Source organism: Strix uralensis, chromosome 3, assembly GCF_047716275.1.
Source record: "Strix uralensis isolate ZFMK-TIS-50842 chromosome 3, bStrUra1, whole genome shotgun sequence".
NCBI lineage: Eukaryota > Metazoa > Chordata > Aves > Strigiformes > Strigidae > Strix > Strix uralensis.
In genome coordinates, this window is record NC_133974.1 from 4,470,065 (window position 1) to 4,487,563 (window position 17,499).

The window sequence follows — 17,499 nt, forward strand, 5'->3', positions numbered from 1 at the left end:
TATCTGTAGCTTTGAATGGCCATGGGTATTTACGTCAAAAGAAATAAAACATTATTTGCATTTTATTTGGATTGGACTCTACAAAATCTTGATAGACTGACTCTCTCCACACCTGTCTCACCTAGGACATTTCCAACATTTCTATTTTGAAGGAAAATGACTTGCACACTGAAATTTCATGTGTGCATATTATGTAAAAGTATTACTTAAACAAAATTTCTGATGGTCCCAACCGCAGAGAAGTTTCTAGGTTTTTTTAGCAGAAGATCTTCAAAATAGATATAAGGAAGAAATATTTTACGATGAGGGTGGTGAAACACTGAACAGGTTGCCCAGAGAGGTGGTAGCTGCCCCATCAATGGAAACATTTGAGGTCAGGTTGAACAAGGCTCTGAGCAACCTGATCTAGATGAAGATGTCCCTGCCCATGGCTGCAGGATTGGACTAGACAACCTTTAAAGGGTCCCTTCCAACCCAGTCTATTCTATGATTCTATGATGATTTGGCATTTGGGGTCCAGTAAATTTCCCTCTGCTGCTTTTTGGCAGTTGCAGAGGTTTGAACCACCACAGACTTGCACTAATAATGAAACACCTTTCTTTTCTAGGGGCAGGTAGGTGTGCTTTCCTAGGGATGATGATATCCACTGCTTTCTAATGTCTTTTGCAGATGTTTCAGTGCACATCTCCTCCCACCATCTCCGCAAGCTTTTGCAAGACAACATAGATAACTCTACAGCCCCATACTTCAACACTAGTGACTTCATTGTGACCAAAGACTCAAACTCGTGCTATGAAAGCATCTGGACACTGACTTGGAAAACAAAAACTGGGGACTTGCCCAATGTTATCAATGTACAGTAATTTCTTTTACTAACATCCACTTTGAACCCCATTCAATGTCTTTGGCCTTGGCTGATTCATTCTCCCAGCATCTGTTTTTACACAGACATCCATGGGACCTTAAGATAAGTGTCTTCCTATTAGGAATAGCAGTTTAAGCAAATTCCAGATTAGATCATTACAAAAGCAATTACAGTTACAGGAGGAGAAATTACATCTTCAGAGTCTGTGCCCCAAAATGAGGAGGCTAGAATGTAATTTCTGGCTTTTGTTGCAGTTCTGCAGAATAAAGGGACTGTTATATTGAAGTGAAAGCTATTATAATCACATTAATATTTTAGTACTATAACTGAAGCTCAGTACAGGTTTGTGGCATCATTTATGGGCCAAGAAGGTCTTTTTCTGACAACTATTCTGTATGGATCTATATCTGGTTCTCACAAGTCTCAGATGAAGGTTCAGTTCACACTCTCCCATCCCAAGATTTATCATTTAAGTTTTGCTTCAAGTAAAAGGGTCTTTTTTGAATAAGGATTAAGACAGAGCTGCTTCCTTCCCCCAACATATTTCTTTGTATATTCAGCTTCTGAAAGTGTAAAATTATCTTCAACAAAGCAATGAGTTCTCACGCTGAAGACGTTGTCCTGGATGGTAAAAAAAGCTTGAGCTGCATCTTCAGCTGTAGCACAGGTCCTTGTTCCATGAAAAGTTGTGTTTTTGAGAAGCAAATGTTCAAAGCTGTTTCCATACTTAATTCCAGATGATATTACTGAGTATTAGAAGTTTACTTGCAAATCTGCTCCTGAATCTCTTTGTCTCAGTTTCTTGCCTGCAAGGGTGAAGATGGAAACAGGGAGGTGTTGTAAAGTCTTGGGTAATGAAGATTTAGACCTGGGGATAGGAGTCATGGAAGAAACTTGAGAAGAGCTTTCCAGGAGTTATTTGATGCCTTGTAAAGACTTTGTATGAACTCTGGAGGAATGGTTTTAATTTAAAATCACAGGATGGAAAAGGACAAGAAACTTAAACTCTTTGTTCTTTGCCAGGTCTCTGCCGAAAACCTCACTGGTCTGAAGCCAACAGTTTCTAGTCGTGTGGTTTATGATGGAGGAGTGTTTATTGGGCCGATATTTGGGGACATGCTTGCTACCTTCAATAACGAAACACAGGTGAGAGATGCTGTCATGCTTTCTATTGATTCACCTGGTTTGTGTAGATCCAGGAGTCTCACAGGTATTCAGGTACTTCTGCCACTAAATCCTTTCAGAAATCTATTGTTCTATGATTTGTCATAAATCAGTCAGATTCTGCTCCCTGGCTTGTGGAGTAGGACTTTTCTCCAAGAGCTATTGCAGGTGGGGAGTGTCATGACCCAGGCTGGAAGCCCAGAGAGTCACAATGGTTCTGTGATCCCCTCGGGTTAAATTAAGGTGAAACGACACCAACCAACCAGTTAAAATGTTTTACTTGCAATAGAAAACAATTTAAACTTGGAAAAGGATAATAAGCAATGTGGTCTCTTATAAATCTATCAGAAAGAAAAGAAAGGAAAGGAAAAAAGAGAGAAAGAGTCAAAGAAATCCGGATCACCACCCCTGGATCCAGCGTTGTCTCAGGTCCAGTAATCTTGGGTGGTGGGTGCACCACAGAGCAAAATTTTCTGTCACCTTTTAAGTTCATCTTATCAGCTGATTAGGATGCTAGAAGAGGAGGGGAAGGTATTCCACAAACTCATTTCCATAAGAGACAAGGAAAAAGATGGAACATGGGTTCCAGTTGAGTCAGTGGTCGAACTCACCCTGCCCACCTTTGTTTTTTCCTCTGTTCCCAGTGATTTTTGCTGACTTCATGCTTGTTATAAGTCATCCCAGAAATGATCACCTCTTACCAGTTCTTGTTAGCACTTCAATGGCGAAGGAGCAAGGTCATTAACAAGGCAAGCATGGTGTCTGGTTTGCACAATAGAGCTAGAAAGTATATGGCTTACACAATAGAGCCAGTGATTAGTGGTACTTGTGCCTGGGAGGAAACATTTGATTTCACTCAGTCCAGTTTCCCCCCCTTTGAGGCTTATCTAAGGAGTGTGTCAATGCAACTGCAAGGGAGTGGGAGCTGCACCCTTCGATACACTCCCGCTTCCTCCGGTGACATTCCTTAGACTAATCCAAAGGCCACAGCTTGTTCTTGAGGTTTTCTGTGTCAATGAATATTTGAGGCATTACTTCCTTCAGTTCCTTACAGGGAGAACGGTCATCATGGGTGATAGAAGACCATTTATTTCTTTTGAGGCTGTGGCTAAGGGCTGACATCATCTCTGGATTCCCACCCTTGTTGGGTCCTATGGTGCTGTCCACCAAACTTGGGACACTCTTCATTTGCAGCATTCCAGCTGTTACACTGATGAGCAAAATAAATGAGATGGTACCTGTGGCACTAGTCTGTGAATTAGACAAGTCCCTCAGCCTCTGTGGATCTAATTCTTCATGTGTGAAAGGGAGCAAGGAAGGCTTCCTGGGTGAATGAGTCTACTGGGTGGACATTGCAAACTCTGCTCTTAGATGTTGCAGAGCAGTGTGTGTCGCTGACTTTTCTTCCAGTGAAGACTGCTGGGTGCTGTAGAGATAACAGGGTGATACTGGATGTGCTCGAAGCACAGCTGTGCAGCACTCGGGGCTAGGTCATCCTGCTTTTTTGGTCAGCCTGTTCTCCAGATATGAGGACGTCACTGCTTCCAGTGGCTCAGCCACCTATGATATCTCTGTCATCTGTGGGGCAGACATAAGTTCAAATAGACTAAATGAAACAAGAACATCAGCAGCAATCAGATTTCCTCTTTGTTTTTGAAGCTCTATTCTGACTTGCTGCTAGCAACAAGTATAAAAATGTCCCTCTAATTATTGTGTCTCTATTCAAGCAGAGTACTTCTCAACTCTGTGCTCCTTGCATTTCTTGGAGACAGTCTGCTTTTGCTTTTTGCAGGCATTGGTATAGCCTCCTGACACACCCTTACTACCTGAGGAAGAGGACTCTCCTATGCCTTATGCTCTGTCAGTTGATTTTTCCAAGATATCAAGATCTCAATATCTGATATCAATAGATATCAATAGATATCAAACAGATATCATTATCTGTTGATATCTCTTGCTAGATATCAAGGTCACAGCCCAGCTTTCTTGTTTCAGCATGAACAACAAGGAAAAAAAATAAAATTGAGTGCTGCATGCCAAAAAGACAGATTCTGACATTCATTCTATTTAGTCTTACAGGGTGCTTTAAACATAATAAACTTGTTCCCAAGGCAGGGTGGGAATAACTGGGGCTATATGGCAAGCAGGGTCTTCAATGGATGAGTATAAGAACAGGAGGTGGGAGGAGCTGTAGGTCCCAGCAAGATGGGAGATAAGATTCTGCAGACACTGAGAACACAGCTTCCAAAGATATGCTCTGCTTTGCCTAAGACTGAGCCCTAGCAAGCCTTGTGATTAAATTTGTAATGAGACTGCAGCAGGATAAGCAGCTGTCTGACTATGCTCTGTGCTGGCACAGTCAGAGTGCTCTCAGTAGCTCAGTGTGGCTACTGGCATTGCTCTGTACGTCTACTGCGTAGATGTGGCTTTAGAAAACATCTCTGTTCCCTTCCCAGCTTCAGGGTAACCTTATTCTCTGTCTCCAGGTGGTGGTGATGGTGAATGACATCCTTGCAAACTGTTCTGGTTCGTGCTCTTTCCAGTTCACCCAGGAATTGACACCCGTAGTCAGTTATGTGGAGTATTCATCAGGTAACAGGGCTTTTTATCTGAACAAAGAGGCAAAAAAACTCTTCGGTGAAGAAAGATCTGCCAGATGCTCACGGTTTTGTGTGTGTGTGTGCATTCTTTTGGAAATTTCTGATTTTATGGAAACTGCATTTTTTAGTGGGATACTTCCAATCAGCTCCGGTCTTAAAATAGGTAGCACAGACACATTTTTACATTGATAAAGAAGATGGTAGAGGCATAAAGGGGAGATAAATGGTGATAAGTTTCATGCTTAAAGTAGAAGGTGGCTCTTGGCTCAAGTTATTTTTAATAAAAATTTAATAAAGAAAGTAATAGCTGAGCAGGAACAGGCAGGAATAGGCATTATGAGGGACAACGAGAGATCATCAGTGGTGTACTCTTTAGGATGTCCCGATGAAGATGGTAAAAACTTTTAACTGTTTTTTGAAACTAAATCCGCAGCATTGCTACACTAAAATTCATGAGTCATCTTGTTGTTATTCCTTCAGATGATGGGTTCCAGGCCACAGTAGTTATCAGGGGATCAGGCTTCACTGAGGAGGAGCCAGCCCTGCAGGTAGAGGTGAACAACATGACCTGCTACGTCATAACATTGAATCAAACTGAAGTGGTTTGTGAGATGGAGAGGTTGCCAGTTGGAGTCTACCAGGTGACACTACTGGTGAGACCTTATGGCTTCGCACTCAATGGCAGCACAGGAGAAGGCATCTTCCTAAGAGTTGAGCCAAAGCTGGTAGCTATCGAACCTCCCACAGCTTCAGAGATCGGTAGGTCTGAACAGAAGACCAGCTCTAAGGGGATATCTACTTTCTGCTTCTTGTTTTTCATGGTATGTTTCATTTCTTCTGTACTTTGACTATCAAGGTCTTCATCTGACAAAAAAAGACATAATATGCCTGGACACACTGTGTGCATCCCAAAGCACTGGGGCAAGTTTCTTACAAAGAGTGACAGACTTTCCTTGGTTCTTTGTGGAGACAATCAGTTTTCCAACGAGTTTTGTTTGAGAATTGTAAATTCAAGTGTGTGTATAATTATTCCAACAACCCAGAAGGCTATTAGTGTTTCATGGCTCATCTTCCCGTATCCATTTGACACATAGCTTTATAGTATTAGTATATATATATATAGTATATGAAATGGCTAAACTTTGATTCATCTCAGTCCAGTTGAAGTGAATTCATATTCTTGGAGATAAAATGCAAAACTCGCCTGTGTTTAGATACAAAACTGAGAAACATAGAGAAGCTCAAACTAAATTGAGGCTTCTTCCATTTCTATTACCCATCCTGTCCTTGAAACAGAAGAAGAAATAAAGGATGATATATTCCGTCCCTGAAGACAAAGAGCTTGGAAGATTTTCCACAGTATTCTGGGGCCAAAGGACCATTATGACTCTCATTTGTCCTGTGTGTGACACAGATGAGAGGACTTCACCTAGAAGTTCCAGCAAGGTGCCTAGCCAACTGTAGCTAAGCCAAACCAAAGGGTGTAAAAAGCCACCCTTTCTTGTTTGGGAGAGGGAAGAGTCTCCCCAACCCAATGAGAAATGTGGAGAGCACTCTTGACACACCTGGGTTGTGCAGTAAGGACTAATGGTCTCAGCATACGACTTGTTTTCAAACAGCTAGGAATGTATCTAGAAACAACATGACCCAGGTCAACTCTGACAGTAAAAGTCATACAGATGTTGTCTGGAAACCTCCTAGTTTCATTACTGAGGTGCTCTGAGTTCATGCTGACAGGCATCATTGAGAGCAGGAGTACTGGCCTAGATGCAGCCATGTGGCTTGGAAAACTGCTTGTGCCATGCTTGGTCACCTTGCAGCAGGTAGAAGGGAAGGATGGTCTGTGAACTTCTATGTGGATAAGCCTTGGGATGGTCCTGGGAGAAAGTAGGGTTCCTAAGCTGAAACTCAGGAAGTTATGGCCACCTCTTTTCTTCACGTTATGTTGGAGTGTATGGCAAGAAAGGTATTCAAAGCCTTTTCTTTTATCTTTTTTTCCCCTCCTCTCCAGTGGGAGGGTCACATAGTACGTAAGGTTGATACTCACTGCTTTAATTGATTAAAAAAAAACCAAGCTAAAAGAAAAAAGCCAACAGTGGCAAGGTTTAGTGCTTGGGCCTTGTTTCTCATTTCCTTTGCTGACAATCCAGTTCTTCTCCCAATTACAGTAATCTGTCACTCATTAAAAAGAAAGCAAGTATAATGGTATCTTACATTACATATGCCTTGAACATTTATAATTGGAAAGAATTACAGCTTCCATCTGTGTTTTTAATTTCTTCCATTTAAAATACCTCTCTTCAATCTTACCGTAAAGTGCACATATGCAGTATTTCATTGCATATGGATATAAGTGTAGATATCAAAACTTAAGAGTATCAGTCCTTACACAACACGCATGGATTTTGTACTCTAAATCTGAGGCTCCTTATCTGACAACTATCACATTAGACAAGTGGCTTCAGTTTGGAGTTCTTGCTGTTTCTGGCTCTATAACCTTAATATGAGAGGAGAGGAAGCCAGGAAGCATTGTGTATTTTGTTGCATCAGGTCCCTCTTGTCAAAATATCACTGGTCTCAGTGGTGCTGTGCTGGGAGTTCCCTGTCATCTAACTCTATGAGTAGTGCCTTTATAAAGATACTACCATGCTCTAGCGGATGGAAGGAGTTTGCTGTTAATGTATCTGATTTCTGTTCTTTGTCTGGTTTTGCGGCCAGCCAGAGAAAATCTAGAAGATTAAAATTCTAGACTTCTCTGTTGCTTTAAAGAATTAGCAGGAAATGATGCCTTGAGGAAAAGGTACAAGAGACACTGTCATTGATATATACTGATGGGGTTAAGCCGTTGGTGGATAAGGGAAGAGTAACTGACATCATCTACTTGGACTTGCATAAAGCATTTGACATTGTTCTGCCTGACATCCTTGTCTCTAAATTGGTGAGACATGGATTTTTTGGATGGACCACTCGGTAGATAAGGAATTGGCTAGATGGCCGCACTCAAAGTGTCGTGGTCAATAACTCGATGTCCAAGTGGAGAGCAGTGACAAGTGGTGTTCCTCAGGGATCAGCGTTGTGACTGGCGCTGTTTAACATCTTTGTCAGTGACATGGACAATGGAATCAAGTGCACCCTCAGCAAGTTTGCTGATGACCCCAAGCTGTGTGGTGCGGCTGACACAATGGAGGGAAGGGATGTGCCATCCAGAGGGACCTGGACAGGCTGGAGAGGTGGGACCGTGTGAACCTCATGAAGTTAAAAAAGGCCAAGTGCAAGGTCCTGCACATGGGTCGGGGCAATCCCAAGCACAAATCCAGGCTGGGCGATGAGTGGATTGAGAGCAGCCCTGCGGAGAAGGACTTGGGGGTATTAGTGGATGGAAAACTGACTGTGAGCCAGCAATGTGTGCTCATAGCCCAGAAAGCCAACCATGTCCTGGACTGCATCAAGAGAAGTGTGGCCAGCAGGTCGAGGGAGGGGATTCTCCTCCTCTGTTCTTCTCTCATGAGACCCCACCTTAAGTCCCAGGACTTAAAGGGGCTACAGGAAAGATGGGGAGAGACTCTTGATCAGGGAGTGTAGTGATAGGACAAGGGGTGATGGTTTTAAACTGAAAGGGGGTAGATTTAGATTAGGTATTAAGAAGAAATTCTTCACTGTGAGGCTGGTAAGACACTGGCACAGGTTGCTCAGAGGAGCTGTGGCTGCCCCCTCCCTGGAAGTGTTCAAGGCCAGGTTAGACGGGGCTTTGAGAAACTTGATGTAGTGGAAGGTGTCCCTGCCCATGGCAGGGGAGTTCAAACTACGTGATCTTTAAGGTCCCTTCCAACCCAAACCATTCTTTGCCATAGAAGTTTACTTACATCACACATGAAAAGCATCATAAAAGCTTAGTTGGTTTGTAACATAGTTATACTACCATATACACACAAACACTGCATTAGTAAAGTTCCTGTCTGAGTAGTCTGTCTGCCCATTGTCCTAAAACTCTGCAGTACTGATAACTACAGTAAACACCTGTAAGTTTCAAGTAAAATTTCATTTTAAAAAAAATTTGTCTCTGAACCTCATCAAAGAAGAAAGTTCAGGTTAGAATTGCCATTAATGTCCGTTCCTGTTCTCTTTTTCAGTTTCTCTTTGAAATGTCCCTGAATCTTCTAGTCACTTGAAAAAGCAGAGGGGCACCTTGACTATTTGCATTGTAACTGGGTGTTACAGAAAGATCACGTGCAAGTCTGATTGTGTTGGCTATGATCCTGCATGTGATTGAAGAGGCTCAGCTCAAAGGAGAGCTGAGGGTGCTCAGTGCTTTGCGAAATCAAGCCCTCTGTGACTTTCTTCACAACTCAAGCCCTGCCAAGACCCCTTTCTAACCTAAGTTTCCTAAACACATGCTACAGGCTTTTTTGACAGCAGGGTTCTTGGCAGCTATTTGAACTGTGAAAGCACCTGCTGTGTTAAGCTCATTTTCCATTCTTAGTGCTTCTTCCTTCCTTCCTTCTTTCATTCTTGGGCTGGGGATCTTTCTAAGGTTGAGATCACAGGCCAGACCTTGCCAGCTTAAATAAGTATGTCATTAAAAAATAAACTGAGAAACAAACCCACTTCTCCTGTATCATGGACAAGAATTCAACTAATAGGCAAGAAGGATCTCTGGTGAAAGAGAGGAAGCTAGGCACAGCAGGGTAGAGGCAGATCATCATCAGATCAACTGGGAGACAGTACTCCCTTTTATAGTCACCTATTAATAAAGAATCCTTTGCATATAAAAATATCATTCCATATCTTGAATGTAACAATAATTGGTTTTGTAGGAGGACTGAGAGTGGCTCTCAGGGGGACCAATCTGGAAGGGGTAAACTTGGTGTTGTTCGGATCTCAGCCTTGCCCAGTTTTGGAGGATGACAGAAATTCAACAAGAATTGAATGTAAACTTCCCCCTCGGGTAAGAAACTGCATTTTTTGGGGGGGGACAGTCAGCAGCCCTTAGCCCTTTATGTTTTCCTGGCCTGAGCTACACTGGCGAAGGGAAACAGTAGCTCATCAGCCAAGTCATGGCTGTGGGACAATTTTCCATGGACTCCAACTACAGTTTAGACCAACTTAATTAACAATAGACTGATAGACAGTTTATGAAAACCAGTGAAACAGTCAGCAAAATATTCAGATTGCATTATCATTAGCTAAGCCTCACAGAAACGAAACTGGTGAAGGGCCTGGAGCACAGGTCTGATGGGGAGCAGCTGAGGGAACTGGGGGGGTTTAGTCTGGAGAAGAGGAGGCTGAGGGGAGACCTCATCACCCCCTACAACTGCCTGAAAGGAGGGTGCAGAGAGGGGGGATGAGTCTCTTCAACCAAGTGACAAGTGACAGGACAAGAGGTAATGGCCTCAAGTTGTGCCGGGGAAGGTTTAGACTGGATATTAGGAAGCATTTCTTTCCAGAAGGGGTTGTTGGGCATTGGAATGGGCTGCCCAGGGCAGTGGTGGAGTCCCCATCCCTGGAGGTGTCTAAGAGTAAAGTTGACTTAGCGCTTAGGGATATGCTGCAGTTGGGAACTGTCAGTGTTGAGTCGATGGTTGGACTGGATGATCTTCAAGGTCTTTTCCAACCTAGATGACTCTGTGAAACAAAACTGGGGCTTTGAACTCCATCAAAATTGCATGTCTCTACTTTCAGTTGTCTACTAGTTTATTAAACATGCCTGGGACAATTGCTCTAGCTCACATTGTTAAACCCTCTTCAGCTCCAAATCTTACACCTAGGCCTCCTCTGGACATTATCTGTGTGTTGTGCAAAAACATGCCTAGGGATTGTTAGCAGCAGTGCTCTTTGCTGCATGCCAAAATTATACCTAAAATTATGTTAATAGTTTAAGTGTAGGTATAACTGTCTATGCCTATGACTTACCACTGTTTAATTTGCTAGTATGGATATAGCAAATGAAAATCTGCATAGTCTAGGATCACTTTGAGGTTTCTAACTCTCCATAGATATCCCTTGAAAGTCAACATAACTGTACACATTTAAGTAGAGTTTGGTGTATATACAAATTTTGTCAGTGCCATGTGCCTCACTTAAGTGTGGAAGACGCAGGAATACAGGGAATAACTTTTTTTTATTGGTGCATTCCTATTTCTGACATTTTCTTCATTTCTGTTTTTAGGGGACAGAAGATGCTGCTGTCCATGTGACACTAATTTCTGGGTATCAGTCAACAACAGTAAACAACTTGTTCCAGTATGATCCTTCCTTAAACCCTGCTGTTGTATCATTGAGCAGAAACAGAAGTGGCATAGCAGGTGAAAAGGCTGCAGACATGTGTTGGGCATCATCTGTAGAAGTGTTATTATTGCTGATGGTGGTGGGGCAGAGGGAATTTACGTCTATGGAGTTTGGTGATCGGATGCTGTTTTTTTGTTGTTTTCTTTTAACCTGTATTCCCCATGCTTCCTTTTAGTCCTGATCAGACCTGGTTGTTCTATGTTGGTTTTACTTTATCATACATGAGATAATGAGTTGCTTGCCCTAGGCCAGTATGGATGATGTCCACAGGATGTCATGTGTGGTATAGCGCTCCTTTTGTGTCACATTTCTCTAACTTTGCTCTGAAATTACCCCAACCATTCATTCTTGGTAACAGGTTCAGCCATGACAACAGGAATGAGCTCTAGAGAGCATCCTTTTCTGTGATCCCAAAGGGTTGATCATAAAATGTATCATGTACATTATGGGTTCCTGAAAGTGGAAGAGAGGCAACACTTGTCTTGTTAGTTCCCATTTCCAAGCCAAACTGTTTTCTCCAGTTTGACCTTGTGATCCGTTACATTAGAATATGAGTGTAGACTTCATGGAATTTGTGGGGACAAAATTCCAAGTAAATCTTATGGAGTATTGAGCATTCCTGCCTTTTGAAATTTTCTATTTGGCGTTGTTTATTCTTCCTCATTCCCCACCTCCCCCCCCTTTTTTTTTTTTTTTTCCACAAGGCTTTGGCTGGGCATTGAGAATAGAAGACATTAATGGTGAATGGTGTCCACTGACAGACAAGTCTTTTAGGAAGAAGGCTTACTACATTTTTTGTATGGTAATTCCAGATTCCTAGTATCTGAGAGAGAGAGGAAGGAAGATAGGAGGAAGACAGAAATATTCTTGCTTTCCTACCCACCCACCCCACTCCCATTCCTCCAAGGATGCAATCATCCGATTTGTTTTTTTCTCTCTTTTGCAACCTCTCCAGTGCACACCTTTATAAAGCTCCCCCCAGCTCAGCAGTTTGGCTGGACTTGGTGAGGGTGCAAGGAGTTAGGCGACTGCCAGTGACGAAATGCACTTCTTGCTGCACGCCCGGCGTTTTGGTTCCTTTCCCCAAATGCCCTTGTCATTTTCTATTACTCCAGAATGCATAAATAAGAGAAAACGTCCTTTATCATCTGAATATTATTCAGATACCATAGCACCAAGGGGAGGTTTTTCTAGCCGCAGGCAGTCCAGGTGCAAGGAATTCCTTAATGTTATAGCATCTTGTGAACGGTGGTGTGGCTGAGTTCAATCTCCTGTTCAGAACCTCCATGGCTTCGTATTTTAATATAATTTTCCTCCTATATAATAAAAAGAATAAATAAATTACACTAATGCCTTCCAGGCATCTAGGATTAAGCTGACAATTGACCAAGAGTCCAAAGAGTTCAAGCTATTAATATATTCAACTTTGCAGGCTTTCAAACTTTATTTGACTCTTTGCGCATGCAGAATTGAAAAGTACTGGCTTCAAAATCTACTTATAGGAACTGGTAGATGAGGGGAGCTTCGTGCAGATTCTCCTGCTTCATGGAAGGCAGAGACTTCTCCAAAGCTGAGGCTGTGGAGCTGGATGGTTATGGTGACCATGCCGGCTGTGGAGGCAATGCTAAAGCCAAGTGACCCTGGCCTCTGCTTGGGACACAAAATTGCTACTCAGATCTGAATCTCTAATAAAGATGCATCAACCTATAAAAGTTAATTTTCATTAAGACAAGGCGAGAGAGTAAAGCAGATGAGATGCTCCTGACTAACCCCCTGTGTGGCTGGGACTAACAGTGCCACGTGCTCAATGAAGAAGAGGAATGAGCAAAAATGAAGCTGTTCTTTGGCAGCTGATCTTTACCAGCTGTTCTGAAGCAACTCTGTGGGTAGAAAAATGTTTTGGGCTGTCTGGCTCAGGGGTATGGTAAAGAGATATTAACACCTTTTGCCTAATTAATTTAGGAAAAGGATAGTGGTCTATGGCAGCAGGGAGTTAGACTTGAAGACCCCTTCCCGTCCTGTTTATTCCTGCTTCTGTGCAATTGAAGCCCCACCCTTCAGGGGAGACAGGAGAATGAGATTCATCTCCTAAACACATCTCTGTGCTTGCTGTTTAGATGTCTTGCATAGTCAGTGAAGAGAAATAGATGGTTCTGTGTTGGGATTCACCATAGCTCTTTTGTATGTCTTCCTTACAGTAAGATGAATCATCCATAAAAGTTCTGTTTTTCTTCACTGACTACAGATACAGCTATCTCAGTGAAAATGCCTTTATTTGGACTGATGCATACCACCCTAGTTTTTTAACCTATTTTAGGAGGAATTTAGGTTATGAAATTCCCTTCTCTACTGCATTGTCCTTTTCTATTACTGCGGTATGCACAAATAAAGGGAAGTAGGCTCTATCATCAGAATATAATTTGGCTCACAACAGAGTTTAAACTGCAGAGAGCTCTATGTTTCCTGAAAACAAGGTGCTTTGGAGCTGTGCTGGTTTGTGCTGGGTTAGACTTGATTTTCTCCATAGTAGCTAGTACAGGGCTGTGTTTTGGATTTGTGGTGGAAACAGTGTTGATAATTCAGGAATGTTTTAGTTATTTTTCAGTAGTGCTTACACAGAGTCAAGGCCTTTCTGTTCCTCACCCCACCCCACCAGCAAGTAGGCTGGGGGTGCACAACAAGTTGGGAGGGGACACAGCTGGGACAGCTGACCCCAGGTGACCAAAGGGATATCCCATACCATGTGTTGTCATGATCAGCATGTAAAGCTGGGGGAAGGGGGGAACATTTAGGGTTATGGAGTTTGTCTTCCCGAGTAACCGTTACGCATGATGGAGCCCTGCTTTCCTGAAGATGGCTGAGCACCTGCCTGCTGATGGGAAGTGGTGAATGAATTCCTTGTTTTGCTTTATTTGTGTGCGCAGATTTTAATTATTAAACTGTCTTTATCTCAACCCAAAAGTTTTCTCACTTTTACCCCAACCATTCTTTCCCCCATCCCATTGGGAAGGAGAGAGTGAGAAGCTGTGTGGGGCTTGATTGCCAGCTGGGGTTAAACCACAATAGGGGCATATGTAGGCATCTGACTTTAGGTACCCAAGGAAAATTCTCATTTATCAGTGGGAGGCTCCTGTTAAAGTTAGATAGCTCCGTAGTGCTGAAAAGTGTGGTCTGGATCATTCACCAGGGATTTTGGAAAAATCCCAGAACTCCTCAGCTTCAGTTTCTGTGAGCTTTAGAAAGACTGCATTTGGCTGCAGGTATTTATAGGATAGATGTTTATGGTAAGGGAGCATGGATCCTATCCTGAGTGTGTACCAGCAGGCTGGGAGTGGCTGTAGATGGTCATAGCCAAGTTCGCTGTGCTAACATCTCAAGACAACCCTGGGGGCTGGTGACCTTATCAGGCATGCCAAGGGATGAGTGGGATGGATACAGAACCACTGTGATCTTCTAGTTTTTGTTTTAGGCTGTTTGGACCTGTTCTGGCATGATGGTGCTCTGTGCTCTTCCTTGGGTAATGGTTACCTGTGCTAAAATAACTGTTGCCAGAAACACTGAAATAGTGCCACCCATTCTCCTCTCTGCAGGGGGTCAGGAGCTTCAGATTGGAATATCCCAGTTTGCCAGCTACCGAGGGTCAGATATCAAGGTCCAAATTGGGGGCTCATGGGCACAGATCCAGGTACAGACGGACCGTGGTGTTAATGTGACACTTCCAGGCTTGGCTGCGGGATGGTACAATGTTTCTGTCACCATCAATGGCATTCCTGTCGCTTCAAACAGGTGTGTGAATGTGTACTTTCCTTAAGATATAAGTTTAATTCTCCATCCTATTTGGTATTTTAGGGTTAATCTGAAAAGAAAGGTAAGAGTTTTCACAAATTCTGTACCTAACGGTGAAATCTGCAGTGTGGTATAAAACTATGAATAATTATCAAGGCATTTATTGATCTGTGGAACCCAAGTCAGCAAACTGCTAATGCTAGTCAATTAACTCCCCTTGGATCAGTAGGAGGCAGGAGAGAAACATTTTAGAAAAAAACAGTTGATTTGATGAAAAATGCATATTCAGGCAATCAAAGGCATTCAGAGATTCAGGTCAAATGCAGATAAATCCTGCTGTAGGAAAACAGCAGAAGAAAAACACTTTTCATGAGAAAAACAAAAGCTAGTTTGAAAAATAAAAAAAAATGCTTTGTTTGGAGAATTTTTAAATGATGCTATTTCCATCTTTTAAGGTGACACTTCGAGTTCATGCCTAGATAAATGTAGTATACATGAATTAAAATGTGAGGGAAAACCAACCTGAAAGTGGGATGCAACAATGCATTGACAAACAACACAGTTTTGGTCCTCAGCCACGCAGCTCTATTCCATGGCAGCTGCTAGAAATGATCCTGAAACAATGGTGTTGGTGAGAAGGGGGCTGCTTTTATTGCTCACGAACCACCATAAACTGCTTGTTACATTAATGAGCTTCAGAAGGAGAAAGCCTGCGGTCGGTGGGATGACACGCAGGGATTCATCCCATCTGATACTGGAGTCTGTTAGCAGCACTATCGCTTTGTCTCCGGGGATAGAGAGTAGAGGGAGATGGATCATCCCAGGAGACAACTCTGATCTCTGGTGGGCTGTGTTGCAGGCTTGAGGAGGTCTGCTTCGCTAACGTGTCTTTTTATGGCAGAAGGTGTTTTTGATAGGAGGGTGATGATGAGGAAAAAGAAATGTAGGTGGGACAGAAACAGGGCTGCACCCTTATCTGAGTGGGCTTCAGGAGGTTATGTTTGGGTTTTCTCTTGCTGCATTTGCCTCTGCTCTCTGGTGGGAGGATGTAAGGGGGGAAGGCAGCTGGGATGTCTTTTCCATGCACTTCCATCTCCTGTCTGTGAGCATAGCTATGGTGACATCTGTTTGGCAAAAAAATGCTCATTCTTGCTTCTTTTGACGGGCAATTCAGTTGCATCTCATGGACTAAATTTGGCCCACCTGTTGCCACCTGGTAAGACAGTGTTCATAACAGATGTAGCTCAGATCATATGGAAAAATAATGGGGTGGGGATGGTCTTGTCACTGTGTCATTGAACAAAGGGGATGTGCCAGGTGGGTGTTTGGCTTTCCAACCTAGAAGGAGTTGTAAGAAAGAACAGCACCACAGCAGGAGAGAAAAAAACAATATAAAAAACCCACAAACCCCCCAAACCCCTTTCTGTGTTGCTTGTGTTTTGCAGGGTTGAGCCGTTAATCCAGTACCTCTCAGAGATCTTCAGCGTAGAGCCGTGTTGTGGCTCCTTTCTGGGTAAACAGCTTCAGTACATCTGCAGCCACTTATGGAGGTTAAAGGGATCAAGGGCACAGTTTTCCTGCAGGAATGGAAAGGGCATCCCATTTCACATCAGTTTAAATGAGGGTGTTTTACATCTATGACCCTTTATTATGCAGACATCAACTGGCAGACAGCAGCAGTCTGGAAATGTGGGATTGTAGTGAGCATCCCTCAATCTGGTTGGCTGGCTCAGGGCTCCCTATGATTGGAATTTGATTTCCCCGAGTGTTTGCTCATGTATCCTTGCATGTTCCCATTGGGAAAACAAAGCACGCCCACACCTGACTCATCTGTGCTGTTTCTTTCAGTCATTATGCCTCCACCTTTCAAGGCTTTCTATGTGAAAGTTAGGTGGAAAGCAGTGTACAACTGTGGTTTGAAGCAAACAATAATTTTAAGTGATCCCAAAGGGGATGTTCATTTTTGTTAAGTTGAAAAGACAAAAAAACCCCTTTTTCAATGTTAATTTTAATCAAAAGTGAAATATTTATAAATCCCATTCCAAGCTTTTAAACATTGGAAATAATTTAAGTGTGTTTCAGAGCAAAACATCACTGAATTAAAAAGAAAAGTTTTATTTTAAATCTTAAAAAGCATATTTGGGGTGGTTGATTTATTTTGTCATTTGTCTGGGGGTGGGGGAGAGTTGAATCCCTGTAGTGAATTTTATATGAGCCCTTAGAAATGCTTTTATAGAAGACAGAGAAATGCTTGTGATGCAACCTCAGCTCCTCCACAGATTGCTCTCCCAGGCTCACAACACATTTAAAGATACAAAACTCAGAGGCTTTGTGGTACGTGATTAGTTCAATAGTTTGTGAAGTGCCCAAACCTTGAAAGATGAGTGTGGATAGAGTTTGGAGAGCAAAGCCTATCAGTTTTGAACATTAAGCTACACTAAAAAAAAACCAAAAAAACAAAAAAAACCTGCACACTTTATATTTAAGGGTAAATTGAAATTTAAATAAGAACTGATTAACTCTTTGGCTGCAGTTTTATGAATGGCCTAAGTTGACTAAGAATCTCATCACTGCAAAAAGCACTGGTCTTTCCCTACCTTATCTCTAGTCTTTTGTTATTTCTAACATTTGTGTGGCCATCTGGATTAAGGATTTGAGCTCACTCAGAAGGAACCCCATTATAAAACAACTTGGTTTTCAGCCAGATCATGGGAAAAGAAAGGCTTAATGGATAAGAGGTTGAAGCAAGGTAGGACACTGGAAGTACCAGTACTGTAAATTAAAGGAAGATGGAGAGAG

General features: G+C 42.5%; 1 protein-coding gene across 1 annotated transcript in view; it reads left to right on the plus strand.

Moving 5' to 3' along the window:
- PKHD1 (PKHD1 ciliary IPT domain containing fibrocystin/polyductin) overlaps positions 1-17,499 on the plus strand; it is a 271,278-nt gene that overhangs the window by 32,697 nt on the left and 221,082 nt on the right. Inside the window, exons 24-31 of the mRNA XM_074861360.1 lie at positions 670-854; positions 1,889-2,011; positions 4,516-4,621; positions 5,110-5,388; positions 9,444-9,574; positions 10,796-10,931; positions 14,505-14,700; positions 16,146-16,213. Of these exons, the coding sequence (XP_074717461.1) occupies positions 670-854; positions 1,889-2,011; positions 4,516-4,621; positions 5,110-5,388; positions 9,444-9,574; positions 10,796-10,931; positions 14,505-14,700; positions 16,146-16,213 (1,224 nt within the window). The remainder of the gene's footprint in view (positions 1-669; positions 855-1,888; positions 2,012-4,515; positions 4,622-5,109; positions 5,389-9,443; positions 9,575-10,795; positions 10,932-14,504; positions 14,701-16,145; positions 16,214-17,499) is intronic.